Below are 18247 nucleotides of genomic sequence, written 5' to 3' on the forward strand. Positions count from 1 at the left end.
AGACTGCTCTGAGCTTCCCATTTGCTGCTGAAAGTCAAATCTTGGCAGTGAGACAGGGACACTTAACCAGAGGTGACACAGTTGATGTCTCAGCCCTCAAATAATGGGGTATGTTGGTCTCAACTATCCCTGTGTGAGGAATACCTGCTACCTGAGCATGTCAAACCCAACAAGTCTGAGGTGAGCAGTGTGGCAGAGCCAGAGAGGGGCTCTGAGCAAACTGCAGCTGGATTTGTTACAGGATTTCTTACCCCATGCACACAGGCACTTCTGTGCACCTTACAACTCCCTCACCCTCCCAGATGCGTTCAGACAGCTCTTCTGCCTCCCCACACACACACACTACACTGGGCCATATGTTCCACTCATTAACCGGAGTCTTAAGCCACAGAGCTCCACTAATAGGAGAGCTTGATGACAAGTGATTACCCAGCCCCCTGCAGCCTTGGGTCTTAGCTAAAGACTCGTATTTCTTTGAAAAGATTGCTCTAAACTAGGCAGTTAAGAGCATCGCCATCATTTAAGGAACTGAAGGAGAAGCTGATACCCAGCCATTTCCTGGCACCCAGTTTTCCTCTTGTGCAGCAGCATTTTCCACTACAAGGACTTTCTTACTTCACCACTCCTTGTGCTGGCACCAAGGGGGTGCCTCAGCACACCCAAAGAAAGAATTTGACCCATTTATTTAAATTGATTTTAGACATTCCCCTAACCAAAGAAAGCCCAAGCCTTATCTATCCAAGTAAAACCAAGTACACTCAGGGACATTCCTCGGCAGTGGGGTGTAATGAACACACCTCCAGCTGCTCCCAGGGTGGCGTGGCCCTCTCCAGTTGTTGTCCTGCACAACCCTGGCATGCTCTGGGAAGGGAGCAGGGATGTGCCAGGCCTGCACTCCTGCATCAGTGCAGGGTTTGTCAGCAGAGAAATGTGTCACTGCCCACAGGGCCCAGGAATGCCCCCCAGCATATCTAACTCATCACCACCGAGGGATCTAAGGGGCTCAGGAACATTTTGTACTCTGCGCCTGTCAGATTTGGGAGCAGGGAACATGCTGCTGCAAGCACTCAGCATGTTACCTGCAAGGAACCTTTGAAGAAGACTTCCTTTGATTCCCACTGAAGCCAGTAGGAAGGCATTTTAATGGTGTCTGGATCCAGCTGAAGCAATAGATAGAGCTTTTTTTTTCCCTTTAATATATAAAAAGACATTTTCAGTGCTGAAGCCTCAGCACTCACATATCCTACACTGCAGTCGAGCCAAGGATTCACAAAACCCCACCCAATCCCCCACAATGGATACTGACAAGCACTTACAAGTCTCTCTCCTGAAAGCACTTCCAGGAGTTTGATGAGCATCCTCCCATCTCGAAGGTCAGTGTACAGGTCTGTAATTCGGCAGGACACACGAGCCAAGTGGGAATTCACCCACTTTGTGAAGGTCTTCTTCTGAACTGCCTCACGTTCATCTGTGGGGAAAACAACCTAATGTTACTCAAAATAAATCACAGCTCATGTTTCTATGTGAAAGTGGGATGGTCAAACACTTAAAATTAATTCAAAGGTATGACTTTGAGAGAATCATTGATGAAATTAGGACTTTTCATTGAAAACTCGCCGTTCTTCGCCCGCTGAGTTCACCTGCTCTGGAACACACACACAAATCCGCAACAGATCCCCCAAAATACCTCAAGTCATTTTGGATTAAGACAAGTATGATAGAGAGCAGAGACCAAAGCTTCCCACTGACTTTTTTCCTTTGTCATGACAATATTTATTTGCAGATTCAACATTCATAACTGTATTTACACAATGTCAACAGGGATTTTTCCATAACTGCATGCCTGAGGTAGACAAGCATTTATATCAAGCCCTATTAAAAAAAATAGATTCTTTCCACCTTCCCTTCCCAGAGTCTTTCACAACTGTTTATAGAGGAAAACATTGGCTGTGAGAGCTCTCTTACTGCACAGGCTCGCTGCAGTCCAATTAATTCACAAACTCCTACCCAGCTATCTGCCAAGCCCAGAGCTCTCAGACAGAAAACATTATACATCTCTGTGGTTACATTCTTTTGCCAAGGGCTTTGGATGAAGCCCTTCCTTGTTAGCCAAAAGTCATTTCACTGAGCTGGGAAATACTACAGACCAAATTTGTCAAAACACAGGTGCTCTGACTTGGCCTCTGAAAGCCACAGAGAGATGAATGGAAGTGCTCTGCTTTCCCAGGCAGACAAGATTCCAAGCCTCCCAATCAGTGTCTATAAAGCTGTTGGCATGTGCAGGAACAGGACATGAAGACTGGTTAATCCTAAACTACAGCTCTCCCAGCTCTGAAAGCTCCAAGAATGTTGCTTGAAACACAGAGAACATTTCAGATCTGACTGCCCAGGGGTTTGGTGGATGCTGTCCTCCCAAAGGAAGAATGTGCTCCCCTCCTGGCAGTGCAGCATGGTGGGGGCATGGTCCCAGCACGCTCATAACCAGTCACTGCCTCCAGAACCATAGGGACAGCAGCAAAAATCTGGTGGTGGTGATGGGGGATGAAAAAGGTGCTGAGAGTGAAGAGGACAGAAAGCTGGGGACCAAGTAAAATAAGAAAAGAGAGTAAGAAGAGAAATCAGATAACAGAATGGTGGTGAGTGGGAGGGAGAGCAGACCTGCACTGAGTGGTGCTTTGCACAACTGCACAAACCCCACCCTAAGATTTCAGTTCCTCCCACTTATTTCTGAACTTGTCCTTCCTACACATGTGGTTGGACATGACCAAATCTACTGCCCTGAAACTGCCCCATTTTTGACAGATTTTACTTACCTGTAAGTTGTGAAATTAAAAATGTGGCTTGGAAAAATGTCAAAGGTGGGGTTAGTGACAAAACAACATGCTTTGGGTGAACTGACAGTTTGCATTTTTGTGTTTGCCCTCCCTCCGTATGGAGCAGAGGATCCCTGTGATAGATGAAGAGAACAGGAAATCAGCAGGAACTGCAGCTAGTGTCTACCAGCTTTAAATATATTTTTTATGAACTATTTATAGCAAGTGCCTGGGAGTGCTGTATCTGCATATCTGCTTGTCTAGTAATCCATGCCTTTACTTGAAGTATTTTTTTAAAATGAGTCACAGAAGAGAAACCTTGCAATAGCTGGTGCTTTTCAAAGAAAATTCCAACAGAAATGATGTCTCCTTTCACCAGCTTGAACAAGCCCCAAAACTTAACAAGTTTATTTAATCACTGTAGTCTCTACACAGAAGCACAACATTCAGTGATCCCTGTGCTTACATTTATTCCAAAGAGAAATTCCAATGTACAGGACCCTTAAAATAGAGTTGGATACACAAAATATTTTGTAAAACAAAAAGAGCTCTCAAATACCATCTTAAAGCCAACCATTTAAAAAAATATTTGGTCACAAATTATGGCTATCAAAAATCCTCCCAATATGGGAGTGAAAGTAAAGAGTGGGAAAAGAACATCCATGTGGGTTTAGTCAAAGGAGATGTAAAAGGGCCTAATTTTGAAGAGATGAAAGACATGATGTGGAAAATGCAGTGACACATCAAGTCATGTTGTGAAACCTTTGGAGCCATGGTATTACCTGACACCAGCTCAGGATCTTCTGGTGTTGAAAGCAAGTCAAGGAAGCCAAGTGAGCAAGCTGCCCTTCCAGGACAGGGAGGACACATCCCTCCTGGGGACAGAATCCGTGTGGCTCTGAGGTTTCTTTCTCAAAAAGCTTTCCCACCCCAACACTTTCAGTGGCCCCAAAGAAGGACAAAGTACATTTTTCAGGCAGTGGGGAAAAAACCTTGAGAAATTTTGACTGACTTCTTGTCTTGGGTGTTGCCTCAGCATCCTTAAGCACAGTGAACTATTGGGGAGGGAGAGGATGGGAGTCCAGCCTGGCTGGAGGCACTCTGTGCTGGGGGAGCTGATGGTGGTGCCTTTAGGAGTGTTTTCTTTACTCCAGAGTTCAAAGCCAGTCGCTGCCTCTCCCCTTCTGCTTGCCCGTTTCCTCAGCCTTGCTCTCCTGGCCTCGATTTCCTGTTTACAGCGAGAGGCAGCAGGGCCCGGCTGGGGCTCCTCACCTCCGCCCCAGCCCCAGCCCCAGCTCGCTCCTGCCTGAGCTCCTCTCACCTGATCCCCACCCATCCTCTGTGGAACTGCTCTCCTCCCTGCTGGCCCCACCGCTTAAAAATAGTGTGAAAATCTCTACTCCACAGCTGTGCTGCTTCCAGCGCTAGCTCCTTGTGCTGAGCCTACAGTCAGCTTTTCACATGAGCTCCAGCAGCTTCAGTGCTGGAGCTATTCATGGCTTTTCACTTTCTTTCCATCTCTGATTTACAGCAAGCAGGGCCCAAAGCAGGGAGATCCCTGATTGTCTGGGTGCAGCCCCATGGGAAAACCCTGTGGCACCACACAAGGGCCAGGCCCCACGTGGCGCTGCCAACTTTTGGGGACAAGCAGCAATTTATGTCAGAAAAATGCCAGTGGAGAGACACAGCAGCTCTTTCAGGCTCCTAATGGGGCGCTCACCCAGCAAGGCCAGGCTTTATCCTGAGCTTGGCATATGTAGAGCACGGCTCTAATTCCCCATCCACACTCTCAGCAAGAGAAGCCCCTGGAGGGAGAAGGCACAGCCCTTCTTACCCCGCATCACTTCACTCCTCTTGCACTCCCACAACGTGGGAAAGCAAACCAAGCCCATTTGGAAAGTGGTGTGACTGGTGCTGGTCATGTTAAAACCGCTCCTGATTATTTCTACATGGTGTTTCACAATGACAGCAGGTTTTTGCAATGCTTTTATCAACCCTTTCTAACTGATAAACTGTTTTTCTGCTCTGCAGTTCCAGGTTAAAAAACACACAGAATTAAAACCAAGGAATTTTGGTTGTATGTTTCAGATAAAGAAAGGTACAGAAATGTGGTGCTTAGAGCCCTGACAAGCTGGTTAAGCAAACAACCCAACTGTGACACTCTTAATGTGCAAAAACCTCCACAGTAAGAGCCAGGTGCATCCATGAGTGGTGACTCCAGGGATTTAACATCAGCCATGGGCCCTGAGCACTATTTACAAACCTCATGTGATGGTTTTGACAAATATCCTTCATATTTTCAAAAACACAGTTACGGATTTTGAAGATTAATTAAACGAGAGAGGATACGGGTGGAGCTCCAAGTGTCCTACTGCTTGTGAAAACATTTGTTTCCCAAGGGTAAAGAGAAACGAGCAACATGCAAAACATGCACAGCAGGAAAACGGAAGCCGCTCTCAGAGCAGGATCGATAATAGAGAATCCAACTTATCTTGAAGCAACACTGGGAAGGAAATTTCCTTTATGCGGAAGGTCCCATGACAATGCTACCACCAGACAGGGGCTTACAAACTGCAGCACTGTGATTGTGATGCATCAAGGACTGACTTTGTTTAGGAGTTTAGTAAATAAACCAGAGCTGGTACACTGAAAGCATAAACTGAGCTGGACAGGATCACAAACAGGCTTCTAACCCCTTCCTCGCTTGAGGGAACACCATTCTTCCACCACTAATTTGATGAGAAAAAATCCAACAAAAATGCAGTCCACTTTCTGAGAGCCCAGAGCTCAGTTACCGAGTCCCCAGTGCGGACAGTGCCAGGGGGGTCACATACACCACCCCCCTTGTCACACGCTCAGCTCTGCTGGGTGAACTCAATGGGGCTGTGCCAGAATAATGGTGAATTTGTTTTAATAACTTCCCTGGGAAAGGCAGGGCTACAGGAGCTGGCTGAGAGCGGCCCCGTGACCCTGTGTACTCCCACAAGCCAAGGGGTGTTATGGGCCCCAGGGCCTTTGTGTGCAGCAGCACTGACCGCAGCCGTGGCAAAGGTTACCTGTGCAGCCACCTGCCTGCTAAAAACAGCTCCCAGACACCCTGATCGCTCCCATACCGGTCAAACCGCATTTCCAACACACTGACCTTGGATCCCTTTCAAATGGAGTGCTAAATCTGCTTGGGCCATGCTGCTGCCAGCCCAGCACAGGTAAAATGCCTGTGGATGTGTGACAGCTCTCACCAGCCCCTGGACAGCAGCAAAAGCCTCCACACAGCAAAGGGGTGCTCTTGAAGGAGCCCAGACAGTGAAACTGGAGCACAGAGAGCTGAAAGGAGCAGTCTGGGACTGCTGCTGGGCTCTCAGCCCCTCAGGACAGCCCAGCCATCAGGGGCACCAACAGCCTCCCTGCCGAGCCCAGCCCAAGGGCAGCTGCTCTTGGCACTGGCACTGTCCAGGGATCCCTGCAATACCTCAAGCAAGACAAATTCCACATGACTTTTAGTCCCTAACTCCAAAAGCTTCATCTCCTGCAGGTTTCCTCTTATACTTCCATGCTGGAAGGAATTTCTTCAGCTTAAAATGATTAATTTTCTCAGTACAGCATCCAGCCCTACACGAAGCACCGCTACATCCACTGACTCAGAGATCAGCTGAGCACTGCTCTGAGCACACCACTTCTGCTGATATCCACTATCCACAGCTTCCCAGAATTTCCCAGATCATATCCTTACAGCACAGAGAAAACAGAGCTTCCTTTCACAGGACAATGTTCCCATTGCTGCTGGTGTTCAGGGTGCAGATATCAGCCTATGCTTTCTCACAGATATGAGGATGTGGAGTGAAATAGCCAGTAACATTCACAGCTACACAAATTCCAGCTGTGCTTAGAGGTTTTCCAGGTGAGAAAGATGGGTGAGGGAAGGGCAGTTCAGCTACTGGGACCAGAATGTGGTGATCAAATAAGATTTTATCAGTAAACAACACCAACAGATGTGCTGTGATAACCTTCACTGCTGCTTGGAGTAAGTGAAGAGCGATAGAGAACATGAAATAATTCCAACATGGCTCCATCCTCTGGTATTCCAGCCAGGAACAGCCTGGCCCTGTGGCACACAGAGCCCTCAGCAGGTCTGACACAGCTCCTTTGGTCACCACTCCAGGTTTGTCAGCACCTTGACAAACAGCGCTGCTGGCTGCTGCTCCTTCGATTCCCTGTCCAAAGCGAGGGCTGTGTGCTCAGAGAAAGCTGGGGACTGCCAGCAGCCCTGGGCTGTGCCTCGGGCTGGGGAAGGAGGCTGAGGCTGGGTTTCTGCGCTCCACCCTGGGGTGAGACCCCCTGTGGGACTGCGGCTTGTGGGGTGTGTAGCTATGCAAAGCACTGAACTGATGCACCACTAAATATAGCCCAGAGGGTAAAATGCACCTCAGTGTATCCACTGAGGATCAGCTGAGGAGAGAAACATCTGGCTTGGGTAAACACTCCCAGAATGATGGCCTTTCCACATGATCCCACACATGCTGTATTAGTCCTTGGACATCAGGAAGCCCAGAGAACAATGCATAAGCATCCACAGCCAGGCACACAGAGTCTGAATGGAAATATACTGGAACTGATCTATAAGGAAGAAAATGAAGGAAGGAGGAAAGATCACTATTAGCTATCAGTAGAGAAAAGGAAATTTTCTCTTAACATTCAAGTTTCTCGTAATAGTTTCTCGTATAGGTGTCCTATAGCAATAAACTGAGCAGTGGATGCTGTTTTTCTCCAGCTGCAGATGACAGGTTAGGACTGAAATTTGGGATTGATAAAAATGGAAGAAACAGAGCTTAATGTAGGAAACACAAGCCCAGAGTACACACATGAAGGGGCAGGGAAAAAACTAGAACAAAACCTGTAGGAAGTCAAATTTACACATGACATACAGAGAACATGATCCACGTGGGGTGGGTCCAGTGCTTAGAAAATCGAATCTCCTTCACTTTAATCTTGCTGACAGTTTACCATGGAGGAATGGAGTGGAGCAGCTGATCATTCTCATGCAAATAGGATGCATTTGTTAATGGTTATTTTATGGCACAAAGTAATCTGTGGAGTGACTTCCAATCCAAACCGGTGAGATCACACCAAAGCTTTTACGTGCTCCAGCATGACTTAAACAAGAACTCGAATGCAAATGTTAAAGATGACAAAGCAATGAGGGGATTTTGTTCATGCTGTATTTAGTTGGTGATTTCATTAGGAGCAAAATCTTTGCTGCTTTCCCTACTCTGCTACACTGGGACAATTGTGGAAAAATCAGGGGTGTGTTCAGCAATCCTTTCGCTTTTACTAGGAAGCACCAGCCAGCTGCTAAATCCTATTAAATATCTACCCTTCCCTAATAAACGTTACAGCATGTGACCGTTTTCACCGCTGAAAATGCTCTGGAAAAGAAAAAAGGGAAAGCTACATAATGCAGCATGTGGAACAAACAATTCTGCTGCTTTCTCTCATTGATGGCACTAAACCTCCCTCACACAATGACATGATGCACAGAACAATGTCCGGGAGCCAGCCAAGCGTTATGGGCTGTGGAAGGGCAGGTCCTTTCATTGTCTTTATTTTTACACAGAGTTTATGGCATTTTGGTGTCAGCAACACAAAAATAAACCTTCCACAAGCCAGATGCAGATTCATGTACAGGAATGACTATGTTCATCTGCAGAAAGTTACTGTAAAGCCTCTCACAGCAAAAAAACATAAAAGTCATCTGGGTTTAGCAGATTAAACTGGTGGAAGAACTCAGCTTTAGATTTATAGTTTTTGTTTCAATTCAGAAGATGAAGATGACATTTAAGCAGATTTAGAGGAGCAGCTGCCCAGCTCTCCCTGCATTGGTGATGGCTGTGTGAACTGCTGGTTTAACTTCGGGGGACTGGAATACAAACATGTGTAACCATCTCCCACAGCATGCTCAGCTCTCTCCGTGGAGAACACCCATCACAGGGCCCACCACAACAACACAGCTCACTGCTCACACTGCAACACTCAGCTGCTCTTCTCCTTCTCCAGGAACCCCACTGACTGCTTGTTCTTCAGTATGAAACACAAAGCAGCTACAGAAACACCACCTTTCTAGTGGGTGATTCAAATGCTTTAACACTTCTGGGTGCTGCTCTTGGAAATACCTACACCCACCTTCAGCTTCAACCATCACCACCTACCCTGAGTTGCACACAACCGCTGAACAAAATGATCACAAGGACCAAGGCCTGAACCCCAAACTGTATCACACAATCACAGACTGATTTGGGTTGGGCAGGACCTTAAATATAATCCAGTTCCACCCCTCTGCCATGGGACAGGACACCTTCCACAAGGCCAGGTTGCTCAGAGTTCCATCCAGCCCAGCCTTAAACATTTCCAGGGATGGGGCAGCCGCAGTTGCTCTGGGTAGCCTGTGCCAGGGCCTCTCCACCCTTGCAGGGAAGAATTCCCTCCCAATATCCCATCTAACCCTTCTCTCTGTCAGTGTGAAGCCATCCTCCCTTACCCTGTCCCTCCAGATTCTTGTAAATGGTCTCTCTCCATCTTTCCTGTACCTTCTTCAGGCATGTCAGGACACCCTGAAGTTTCTTTTCCTCAGCCTTCCCCAAAGGAGAGGAGCTCCATCTCTCTGACCATCTTGGTGGCCTCCTCTGACCCTCTCTTCCTCCTTTCTGAAGAAAGATGTTACAAAACCACATCTACAGCAAAACAGCAGAAGTACAGACGAATAAAGGAGTAACTTTTTGGCCTCATGACGTGCAGCATTCAAGTGGGCCTCCTTTAAAAAGCAGCATGGAAAATGTCTCTGTGCTGTTGGCATTTTACACAAAAGGACACAACCCCCTCACGGCTGATTTGATGTCAGAGCTTATTGCCACTTTTCCCTTTTGCGTAAGAAACAAATCACTTCATCAAAAGGAGCACGGAAAAAGCATCTGCCTGTCCCAGGACACTGACTGCGAAATTCCCACAGAAGAACAATGAAAACCTGAGGTCACTGCACTGTTTCAAGTACACACAATCTTGGGGGGGTCTTGGCAGTTTCCTTCAAAATACATTATATGCATAATGCAGGGAAGTGCCAGGGGATTTTTGAGGGGGACAAAAACATTTTTCTGTACTTGTCCAAACCACTCTTTGATTGGCAGCGTTGAATGAGGATGAGAGCAAGGCTTGGCATAGGCAGGGAACATGCCAGGTACTTCCCTACATCAGATCCACCTTACTTCTTTCTGTGTTCAGCAAACCCAGCAGAATGAGAGTTTTTACAGTGGATTCCCACTTGTCTATGGGAAAGAAAGCAAAGGTAGGAAGAAGGAGCTGGGGGGGTTTTATTATTTCTGGTTTTCTCTTTTCTTTTCAGCAATCCTCCCTCTTCTCAGCACTGCAAGAAATGCAGCTGCTCTCATGGAAGACTGCTGGCACTGCTATTCCCACAACACAGTTCCTACTGGTCCTGTGTGCCCACCAGGGACCCTCGTTAGCCAGGGCTTTGGAAATGCAGGATTGTAACTGACACTAGCCACAGATGAGCCACAGAGAGATGAGCATCAGGAGTCAGCACTCCCTGGGAGCACAGCAAAGTGAATCCCCTCTCTTCCTGAGCAAACCCTGGCACTGTGGGTGACCACTTGCAGTGGCATGTGCCACCCTGGAGGGAGGAGACCTGCCAGGATGCAAGGCTGGGGGGAGCTGAGCAAGGGCAATCCCCCTGGGATATCCAGGAGAAAGCTGTCATTGTGAGGGTGTTGGGACACCACCTCCCCACAGGCTGTGAGAATTCCATCCTTAGGGAGACTCAGAACCCAGGAGAACAAACCCCTAATCAATCTGATCTACCATGGGAGCTGCCCCTGCCTTGAGCAGGTGTGCTGGACCAAATAAACTGCTCTTCCAACCTGAAGTATTGTGTGAATCTATGAATTCCAGCAAGCTTAAACAAGAATAGGCCAGAAGTCAGCACTGCCAGTATTCCTATGGAATCCCACTGAGGGATTTCAGAGGGCTGCGGGATCTCTTCTTTCATCTGAGGCACAAGTTGAGACATTATATGGAGAGCAAAGTCAAAGCTGGAGTATGTTTTGACCGTGCTTCTGTAAAATCTCACTGCAATCAGAAGGAAGAATAGATGAAAGAAAGCCAAACCTTTGTTGGTTTCATGTTTAAATCTAATTTCACCTTAATGACAGAGAAGCATGAATAGAAAATAAAGAAATCTACAATGACTGCATTTAATCCTTTCAAAATATTAAATCTCTCTGCTCAGAGATGTTATCATTATAATTAATTGCTGCTAAATTATAATTTTCATTATCACAGAAATATTTTAAATGGAAGAACATGTATTTAAATAACCACTGCGTTGATCAGGGATTAATAAGAGCTGAATTCATAGCCTTGCTGAACAATGTGTTTAGTTCCTGCAGTTTCCATGGCCACACAATAATTTACTATTGTTAATTGTGTGCTGTATTGTAGAGTCAGATGCACTACACTGTGCTGACAGGATGCTGAATAAAAGCAGCAGCACCACAGGTAAGCCAGACCACAGCTCAGCAAACTAAATCCCAAAGGTGGAAACTGAATGAGTAACAGCAACAAAAATACTGTAGGTTACAATAAAAATCACATGTGCAACTGAAGGAACCTTGGTATTTATAAAATGCCTTTATTTCTAAAAAGAGAGTTTTAAAAATGCATTAATTTTAATGAGATTTGAGACAAACTGCTAATAAGAAGCATTAGAGGAAAAATCCCTAATCTTCTCTGGCTCTAATCTGCAAACCCATCATGCAGAGCTCCCAAGAAAGTCCTGGAGTTGGTGTCTTTTGAGACTGGCAGAACTGACACCTTCACCTGTTTGCTTGCTTAAGAAAAGCTCCAGAAAACTGAACCATGATCTCAACCTGAGCACACATTCCAACTAGTCACTCTGTATAGTAAAGGAGTTCTTAAAGAAATCCATGTGGCAATTAAAAAAGTAACAATAATAAGAAATCTTTCTTGCCACACCCACTTTATTGGGGCTTCTGAGGCACAAACAAGTTGTGCATGCATTCTAGTTCCTCACCTCAAAATTTTCTTACTTGCCTGTTTGATTCCAATCCAAAGGTCATTTACTGATCTGCTCTTGTGGGACAATGTGGCATGTTTAAGCAAAATCATTTTAGCCTTTGGAATTATGCAAGAGTGGGGAAAAGAGATCCTTTTCCAGCACAGTATTTCCTGCCCAGGCAATAACTTTCAAAGCAGTACCAGAAAAAATCCCTTTGTTTGAAACCCTCGAAAGTCTCTGAGATTTAAAAGGTGATGCAAATTTGAAGAAATTAGGGTAAAATTATACTTTGAATACCTTAAATGTGTATCTTCATCCAGAAACATCACTTGTTTCTTGTTTTTCTAGTCTTAAAAGTGGACTTGTGAGTTGTACTGATTGTGCAAGGCCTTGACTGCAACAATTGGAAGGGCCTACATAAGGACAAAGGTGTGGCTCCTATGGAAGTGATCCAGGAGAGCTCCCAAGTATTTACCTTGACTTTCTTTCACTTTTAGTACAATGAGAGAATGATAAAAGTACTCAAAGGTTCCTGATCACAGCCATTTCACTGATGCCTCCTCAGCCATGTTGCATATCGTCTCCATAGTCTGGGCTTTTCCCCCTCAAAATGTGAATCGCTGATGTGGTGTTTTCTTGAAAAACCCCCAAAAACCAGAATAAAGCCCCAAACACACTATGAGGTAATGGCAATTAATAAAGGAAAGGCAACTTCTGAAAGCTGAGTGTCTACCCAACATTCCCAGTTGTCTGTTAGTGTAACAGCAATGCCATTAGAACACAGTTCAGGTACTGGTTAAGCACAGAACGACTGCACATTTACACAGACTGTTTGCGCTTGCACCCATCTTACACAGCTCCAAATCACAGATACAGGGCTGCACAGGCATGAGGATGTGCAGCATCTCACACTCATCTGGATGCTCCTGAAGCCTCAGTCACAACTCACTGATTTTTGGGTCTCCAAACTTAGACACATTTCACACATTTCAGCCTAACTCAGATGCACCAGATGTTTATGCAAAAGGCAAAGTCCCATGAATACACTCCTGAATGCGAAGGCCACCGTGACCTGCAGCTGATGCCGGGGAAACGTTTCTAAACTTGGCAACAGGAGCTAAACCAGAAGGGAGAGCTGAGTTGTGCAGCACAGAAAACAAAAGGTGTTCTGGCATTAGGTGGCTCACACAGCCACCTGAAACCTGCCAGGAACTGGATGGGATGGGCCACGCTCATGAGGCTGGAGAGAGGGAAAGGACAGCCACAAACCCAGCACGCTGAAACGAGCACTGCAGAGATCACAGCACCCTGCCCAGCCATTTCAGTCATTGGGGAAAACAGGGGGAAGTCCCCTTGGAGCTGCTGTTTTATGCCGTGCTCGTCCCAGCCCGGGGAGCAGCTCTGCTGGCGCCAGGGCAGAGCTCCGATCCATCCCTGCGGGGGATGGCACTGCCAGGACGTGCTGCATGGTTAAAGGTTTTACATATTAGGTGTCCTTAAGTGTTGTTTGCTCTCCAGGACGACTTGTGACTGCTTTTATTTAGGAAAAAAGTATGTGCAGTGAGGAATTAGCTGGAACACGGCTGGCGCCAGGCGCTGAGGACACAGGAGCATCTTTCAAGTGGCACAGAGCATCGTTAGCATCAGTGTGCTGGCAAACACCAGTGCAAGTCAACTGTTAAGAGAAAAGGCTCCAGTAAATAAGATTTATATCATGGGAATTTTATTATATACCCTGTCAGACATATCTATAGTGAAGGAGAGGCAGAGAGAGAAACATGTAGCAATATATCAGCAGCAGGGGATTTATGGGAAAAATGGTCCATAACTTCCACATCTCACCCCGTGAGTTCCTCTTGTAAGGACTTAGGCTACAGCTAAGAGCAACCAGGTCCAGATTATCAGTGCACCTGCACAAGTGACAGTGGCCAGGATGTCACCCAGGGAACAGTTGGGAAACAGTCTGCAGGCTGTTTTCTGCCAGTTTTCTGAAGAGACTTCCTTGAGCTAGAAGTGACTCTGTTCCTGATCCCAGGGGAGGCCTTGAGGACGAAACTCACCTCACGCCCCACAGGGTGAACAAAGACACGGGGAGGGAGAACACGAGACACTCAGCACTCAAAGGTAAAGATAACCCAAATTATTGAACTTCCCGTGACGAGGATAACAGAAAGGTCAGAAGTTCAGAACAGCACCAATATTTGATGTTTCCAGACACCTCCCCTGTTTATTCAGAGCCTGCCTTAACTGCCATTCCCTAATGGCTCTTACTCATGTCAGCCTGCAATCACGGTACAGTCACATCCGTGATTTCACAGCAGTCTCTCCCATTATACTGCCAGGCAATCTGAGCTGACAGAGGAACACACCCTGAAAAACGCAGCCGTTGCACTATCAAGGTCTATCTTCCCTCCAAATAACTGTGGAAAGATACTAAAGTAGATGTAGAATTAATTATTACCCAAAGCAAACTGTAGTTCATTGACTACAGATGGGATGGTCAGGTTTTCACTTCTCTTTTTTCCTGGAACCAAATCATAATCAGATCGTATTGTCAAAAACTGGAAACACTTCCTGGATGAAATGAGCATTAAGAACTGGACTTCGGAGGCTTTTTGAAAGGAGAAGGCAGAACCCAATATATGGTCTTAGCACAGAGAAGCTGAAACCAAGGGGGAGCTGTTATTTGAGAAAAATGTAGGAATAGGAGTGAAATTGAGAGACAAAATCCCTCAGCACTGCATTGTTTGTGCAGTTCCTTTTAATGGGGCTGCATTGGGTTAGACTATCTGAGAAGTGGGTGCTGCATATTGGCTGATTTTCTGCAGTTTGCCAAGCCATTAAGTGAAATTGAGGTATCTTTATTAAACCATAGGGGTTTCATTCCAAGAAAAATCGGGGCAGCCAGCGTTTATTCTGTTCAGATAAACTCTTAAATCTCTTTGTAACCACGTGTTGTTTTGTTTAATCTTTGAAGGCATAAGGTCACCCTCTGCTTGTGATTAGAGCACTTGTGGTCACACAGATCATGTTTGTACCTTGCCACTGCACTTTTTCACTGACCCTTTGGTGAGCAGTTCTCCAGCTCCTCAACCTGAAAATAGTCCCAAACAGAACTAAAACAGGCAAGAGAACCTAAAGCCACTAATCTCAAAACTAAAGCAATCCTAAGAAGCACATGCCCAGCCATTTTGGCAATATTGTAGGCAGAGATGTTTCAAGTCTCTGCGAGGACACCAAATATGCCTTCTGTACGATGCCATTTGGGATGACACATCTCTTTTTTGCTACTATAAATAATACATAGGAATCATATTTGTGACCTCGTCCCCTGACAGTTTAGCTGAAGTTAGAGCAGGATTGTGCATGCTACTGATTCCCACCAAAGAGCAAACTGACCCTGGCCAATGTCACTTTGGCACTTATGTGTAACTGGGCTTGTCCTTTAAGTTCCAGCTTATATTTTTATGAACAAACCAAACCTGACTGAACAGGGAATTATCAGCACTTCCAGTTATCCCATGAAAAGGCCACTTGGTAATGCCAGCTCTTTCACAAGCCCTTTGAAAGGCAGGAGCGTGGCCCCCAGACCATGTCCCAGTGGCTGCCTGCGTGTCTGCCGGGCTGTGCTGTTCCTGCACACTGAAGGGCCTTTCTCTGTAAGCTCCTTTCTTGGGAACAGTGGGGCATTGAGCAGGGCTCCAAGCCTGGTTAATATTAGTTTGGCTACAGTAGCACTCTCCCAACAAAGGAGGCTCTCAGCCCGGGATACCCTCGCTCCAGCAGCAAGTGCACAAGGGCTTTTGTGTTAGCGTGGGCTCTCCCGGCCGCCGCGACCTCGGGCTCCACATCACAAGTCACAAGCATGAGTGCTCCCCATCCCTCTGGGCCTTTCCCATCCCTCTGGGCCTTTCTCCTCTGGCAGAAATAAATGTGAGGACTCAGCTCGATGCAATTTCAGGAGCAGTGAGCAATTTTGTGCTCACGTGCTCTCCTCAGCTGCACGAGGCTCTCTGTGGGGACAGGAGGCCCACAGTGGCTCCCAACAGGGATGTGACAGGGATGTGACATGCTGGAGGCACTGCTGGGAGCGAGGCCCTGCTCCCCTGTGCTCAGCAGCTGCCCTCTGCTTCTGCACGCCAGGCCACCACCTCACTCCTGGTGGACTGCAATTCAGAGCTGCTGGAATGCACAGTAATCCACCAGCTTCTTACTCTCTCCACAAATGACCCTTTACTTTGAAAGGACTCGTTTTGAGTGGGAGTTGTTTACTAATACTCATTAAACAACTTTAGTCTTTGATGAAGTGTCACTTCACTTGGTCAATCACACTGAGATAAAGGCCATCACCTGCCAGGCCCAGATATAAACATCCAAATGGAATTTCAGATTTGATTTCTTGTGGGAAGAGCAAAGTAGATTCTCAGCCACCTTATTTATGATATTCTACCTCCTTCACCACAGCTTTGAACGTCAACAAAAACTAATTTCCAATATTTGGTGTAAGAGTTTTCCCAAACCCATCAACTCAATGAAGATAATTCGTTTTCACATGAGGAAATGATGTAATTGTCATACCCTGCTACTTAATAGCTGATACTTAATACTTCTCAATTCAAGTTAAACAAGAACAAAAAGACCTTCAGAGCTGCTAGTAATAAAATAATCATGAAATTCAGACTCTGAGCAGAAGTGGTGCAATTACCAAACCCCACACCCTGTGCTGGGATCTCACAGAAGCGGAGTTTAACAGAAGGAAGAGAGAATAGGGATTTCGTGAATCACGCAATTTGATTTTCTTCACCATTTCTACTAAGCTTAGGTAGCAGCTCATCCACTTTAATAGTCAAAGCATGCGCCCAACAGAAAACAGAGATGAAAGAAACTAAGGAAAAAGAGGAAGTCACAAACCCAAATTGGGAAAGAGCTCAGGAATGGAAGACAACCATTGTTCTGTTATTTTATCACCACTTTCATCTCTGTCCGTAGGCTTGTTTTATTGCCCCACTTTCCACACAACTTAATGGCAAAACCCACAATCCATTTGAATAGGGCTTTTGGATAGGAAAAATATTTGGAATAGGAGCCTGTACTCCCAGGTGATTACAACATGCCCCTGAAACACTGGGATGGTCTGTGACACAGAGCTTCTTGGAGACTGGAATGCAGAAACACCCAAGGGCTGACTCCTGTGCCACATTCCCAGATCCATGAGCTGTGGAGATTTACACCATTTGAGCACCACACAAATCATTTTATTCTGGCTACATATCTCCCTCCAGGGTATTCAAAACACCCTGCTGTCCCATGTGAAAATATCTGCTGACAAGCTTTGTTTACTTCATTTTAGAGCCCCAAAAAGTGCTCCAGAATTGCCCTTTTTAAAACAAAATTAGGCTATAGCACCTTGAGATTTCTGATTGTTTTTTAAATTAAGTTCCTTACACACACAGTTTAAAAAACCCAAATGTTACAAACAGAAAACTGAAGAGAACAGACGACAAAAAACCTGAGCCAACAGCTCAGAGTTGTAAATGTTCACAGTTATTTCAGTGAGAAGCCAAATCCAATTTAAATGTTTACTTTCAACCTGTATCAACACTGACCACATGAACAGAAATACCTTACTCTTAGCTCCTTTAACTTGCCTTCCCTATTTCCACAAGTACCAAAACCCATGACCAGAAAAGGTAAATTTTTACCCAAAAACTGAGTCAGGATTTGGATATGTTTGCAGGGATCTTTGCACTGGAAGGAATAAGGGCCCAGCTATCACAGGAATGCACATTTAAGAGTCTGAGGTCCCTTTAAAACTCCTTGCAAACCTGACAGGGCTTCCGACTGTGCAGCTTGTGCTCAGGTGTTCACCCAAACCAGAAGACTGAAGTATGCTGTGACACACTCAGGCTTTGGAGTGTCACAGACACCAGAAAATCAAGCAAAATTTGCCACATGAACAGGAATTTCCACCTTTGAGGGGGAAGTGTATACCAAAAATCCGTGCAACCCAGACACATTTCACCCAGAATGAAATTCAGCCTCCCTGCATTTCAGCTTTAACAGAAATTACCATGACAAGAAATGCCAGTGACCCATTTGGTAGACAAAGTAGGGTGTCCCAGGTCAGTAATCAGCGCCTGGAGCTATGCAGGTCACTGCTCCCAGGAGACTCAAAGCCTTGGCAAGGTAAATCTCCCAACCAGGAAGGCGGCTGCTGAAACTGGCTGCTCAAAGGGCACCCACAGCAGGAACTCCAAAGATCCTGGTGTCACAGAGGGCGTCTCTGCCCTAGTGCAGGACAGCACTGCAACTCCTGCAGCTGCTCTGTTGGCAGCAAGAGCTCCCTGTTTAA

General features: G+C 46.1%; 1 protein-coding gene across 7 annotated transcripts in view; it reads right to left on the reverse strand.

Annotated features, from left to right (window-relative positions):
• The window catches only part of SPTBN1 (spectrin beta, non-erythrocytic 1), a 115665-nt gene that overhangs the window by 45677 nt on the left and 51741 nt on the right, over window positions 1-18247 (reverse strand). For all 7 annotated transcript variants that reach the window (XM_058836555.1, XM_058836552.1, XM_058836553.1 and 4 more), the window contains one exon: window positions 1317-1468. In XM_058836555.1, the coding sequence (XP_058692538.1) occupies window positions 1317-1468 (152 nt within the window). The remainder of the gene's footprint in view (window positions 1-1316; window positions 1469-18247) is intronic.

This window comes from Poecile atricapillus, chromosome 3 (assembly GCF_030490865.1).
Source record: "Poecile atricapillus isolate bPoeAtr1 chromosome 3, bPoeAtr1.hap1, whole genome shotgun sequence".
NCBI lineage: Eukaryota > Metazoa > Chordata > Aves > Passeriformes > Paridae > Poecile > Poecile atricapillus.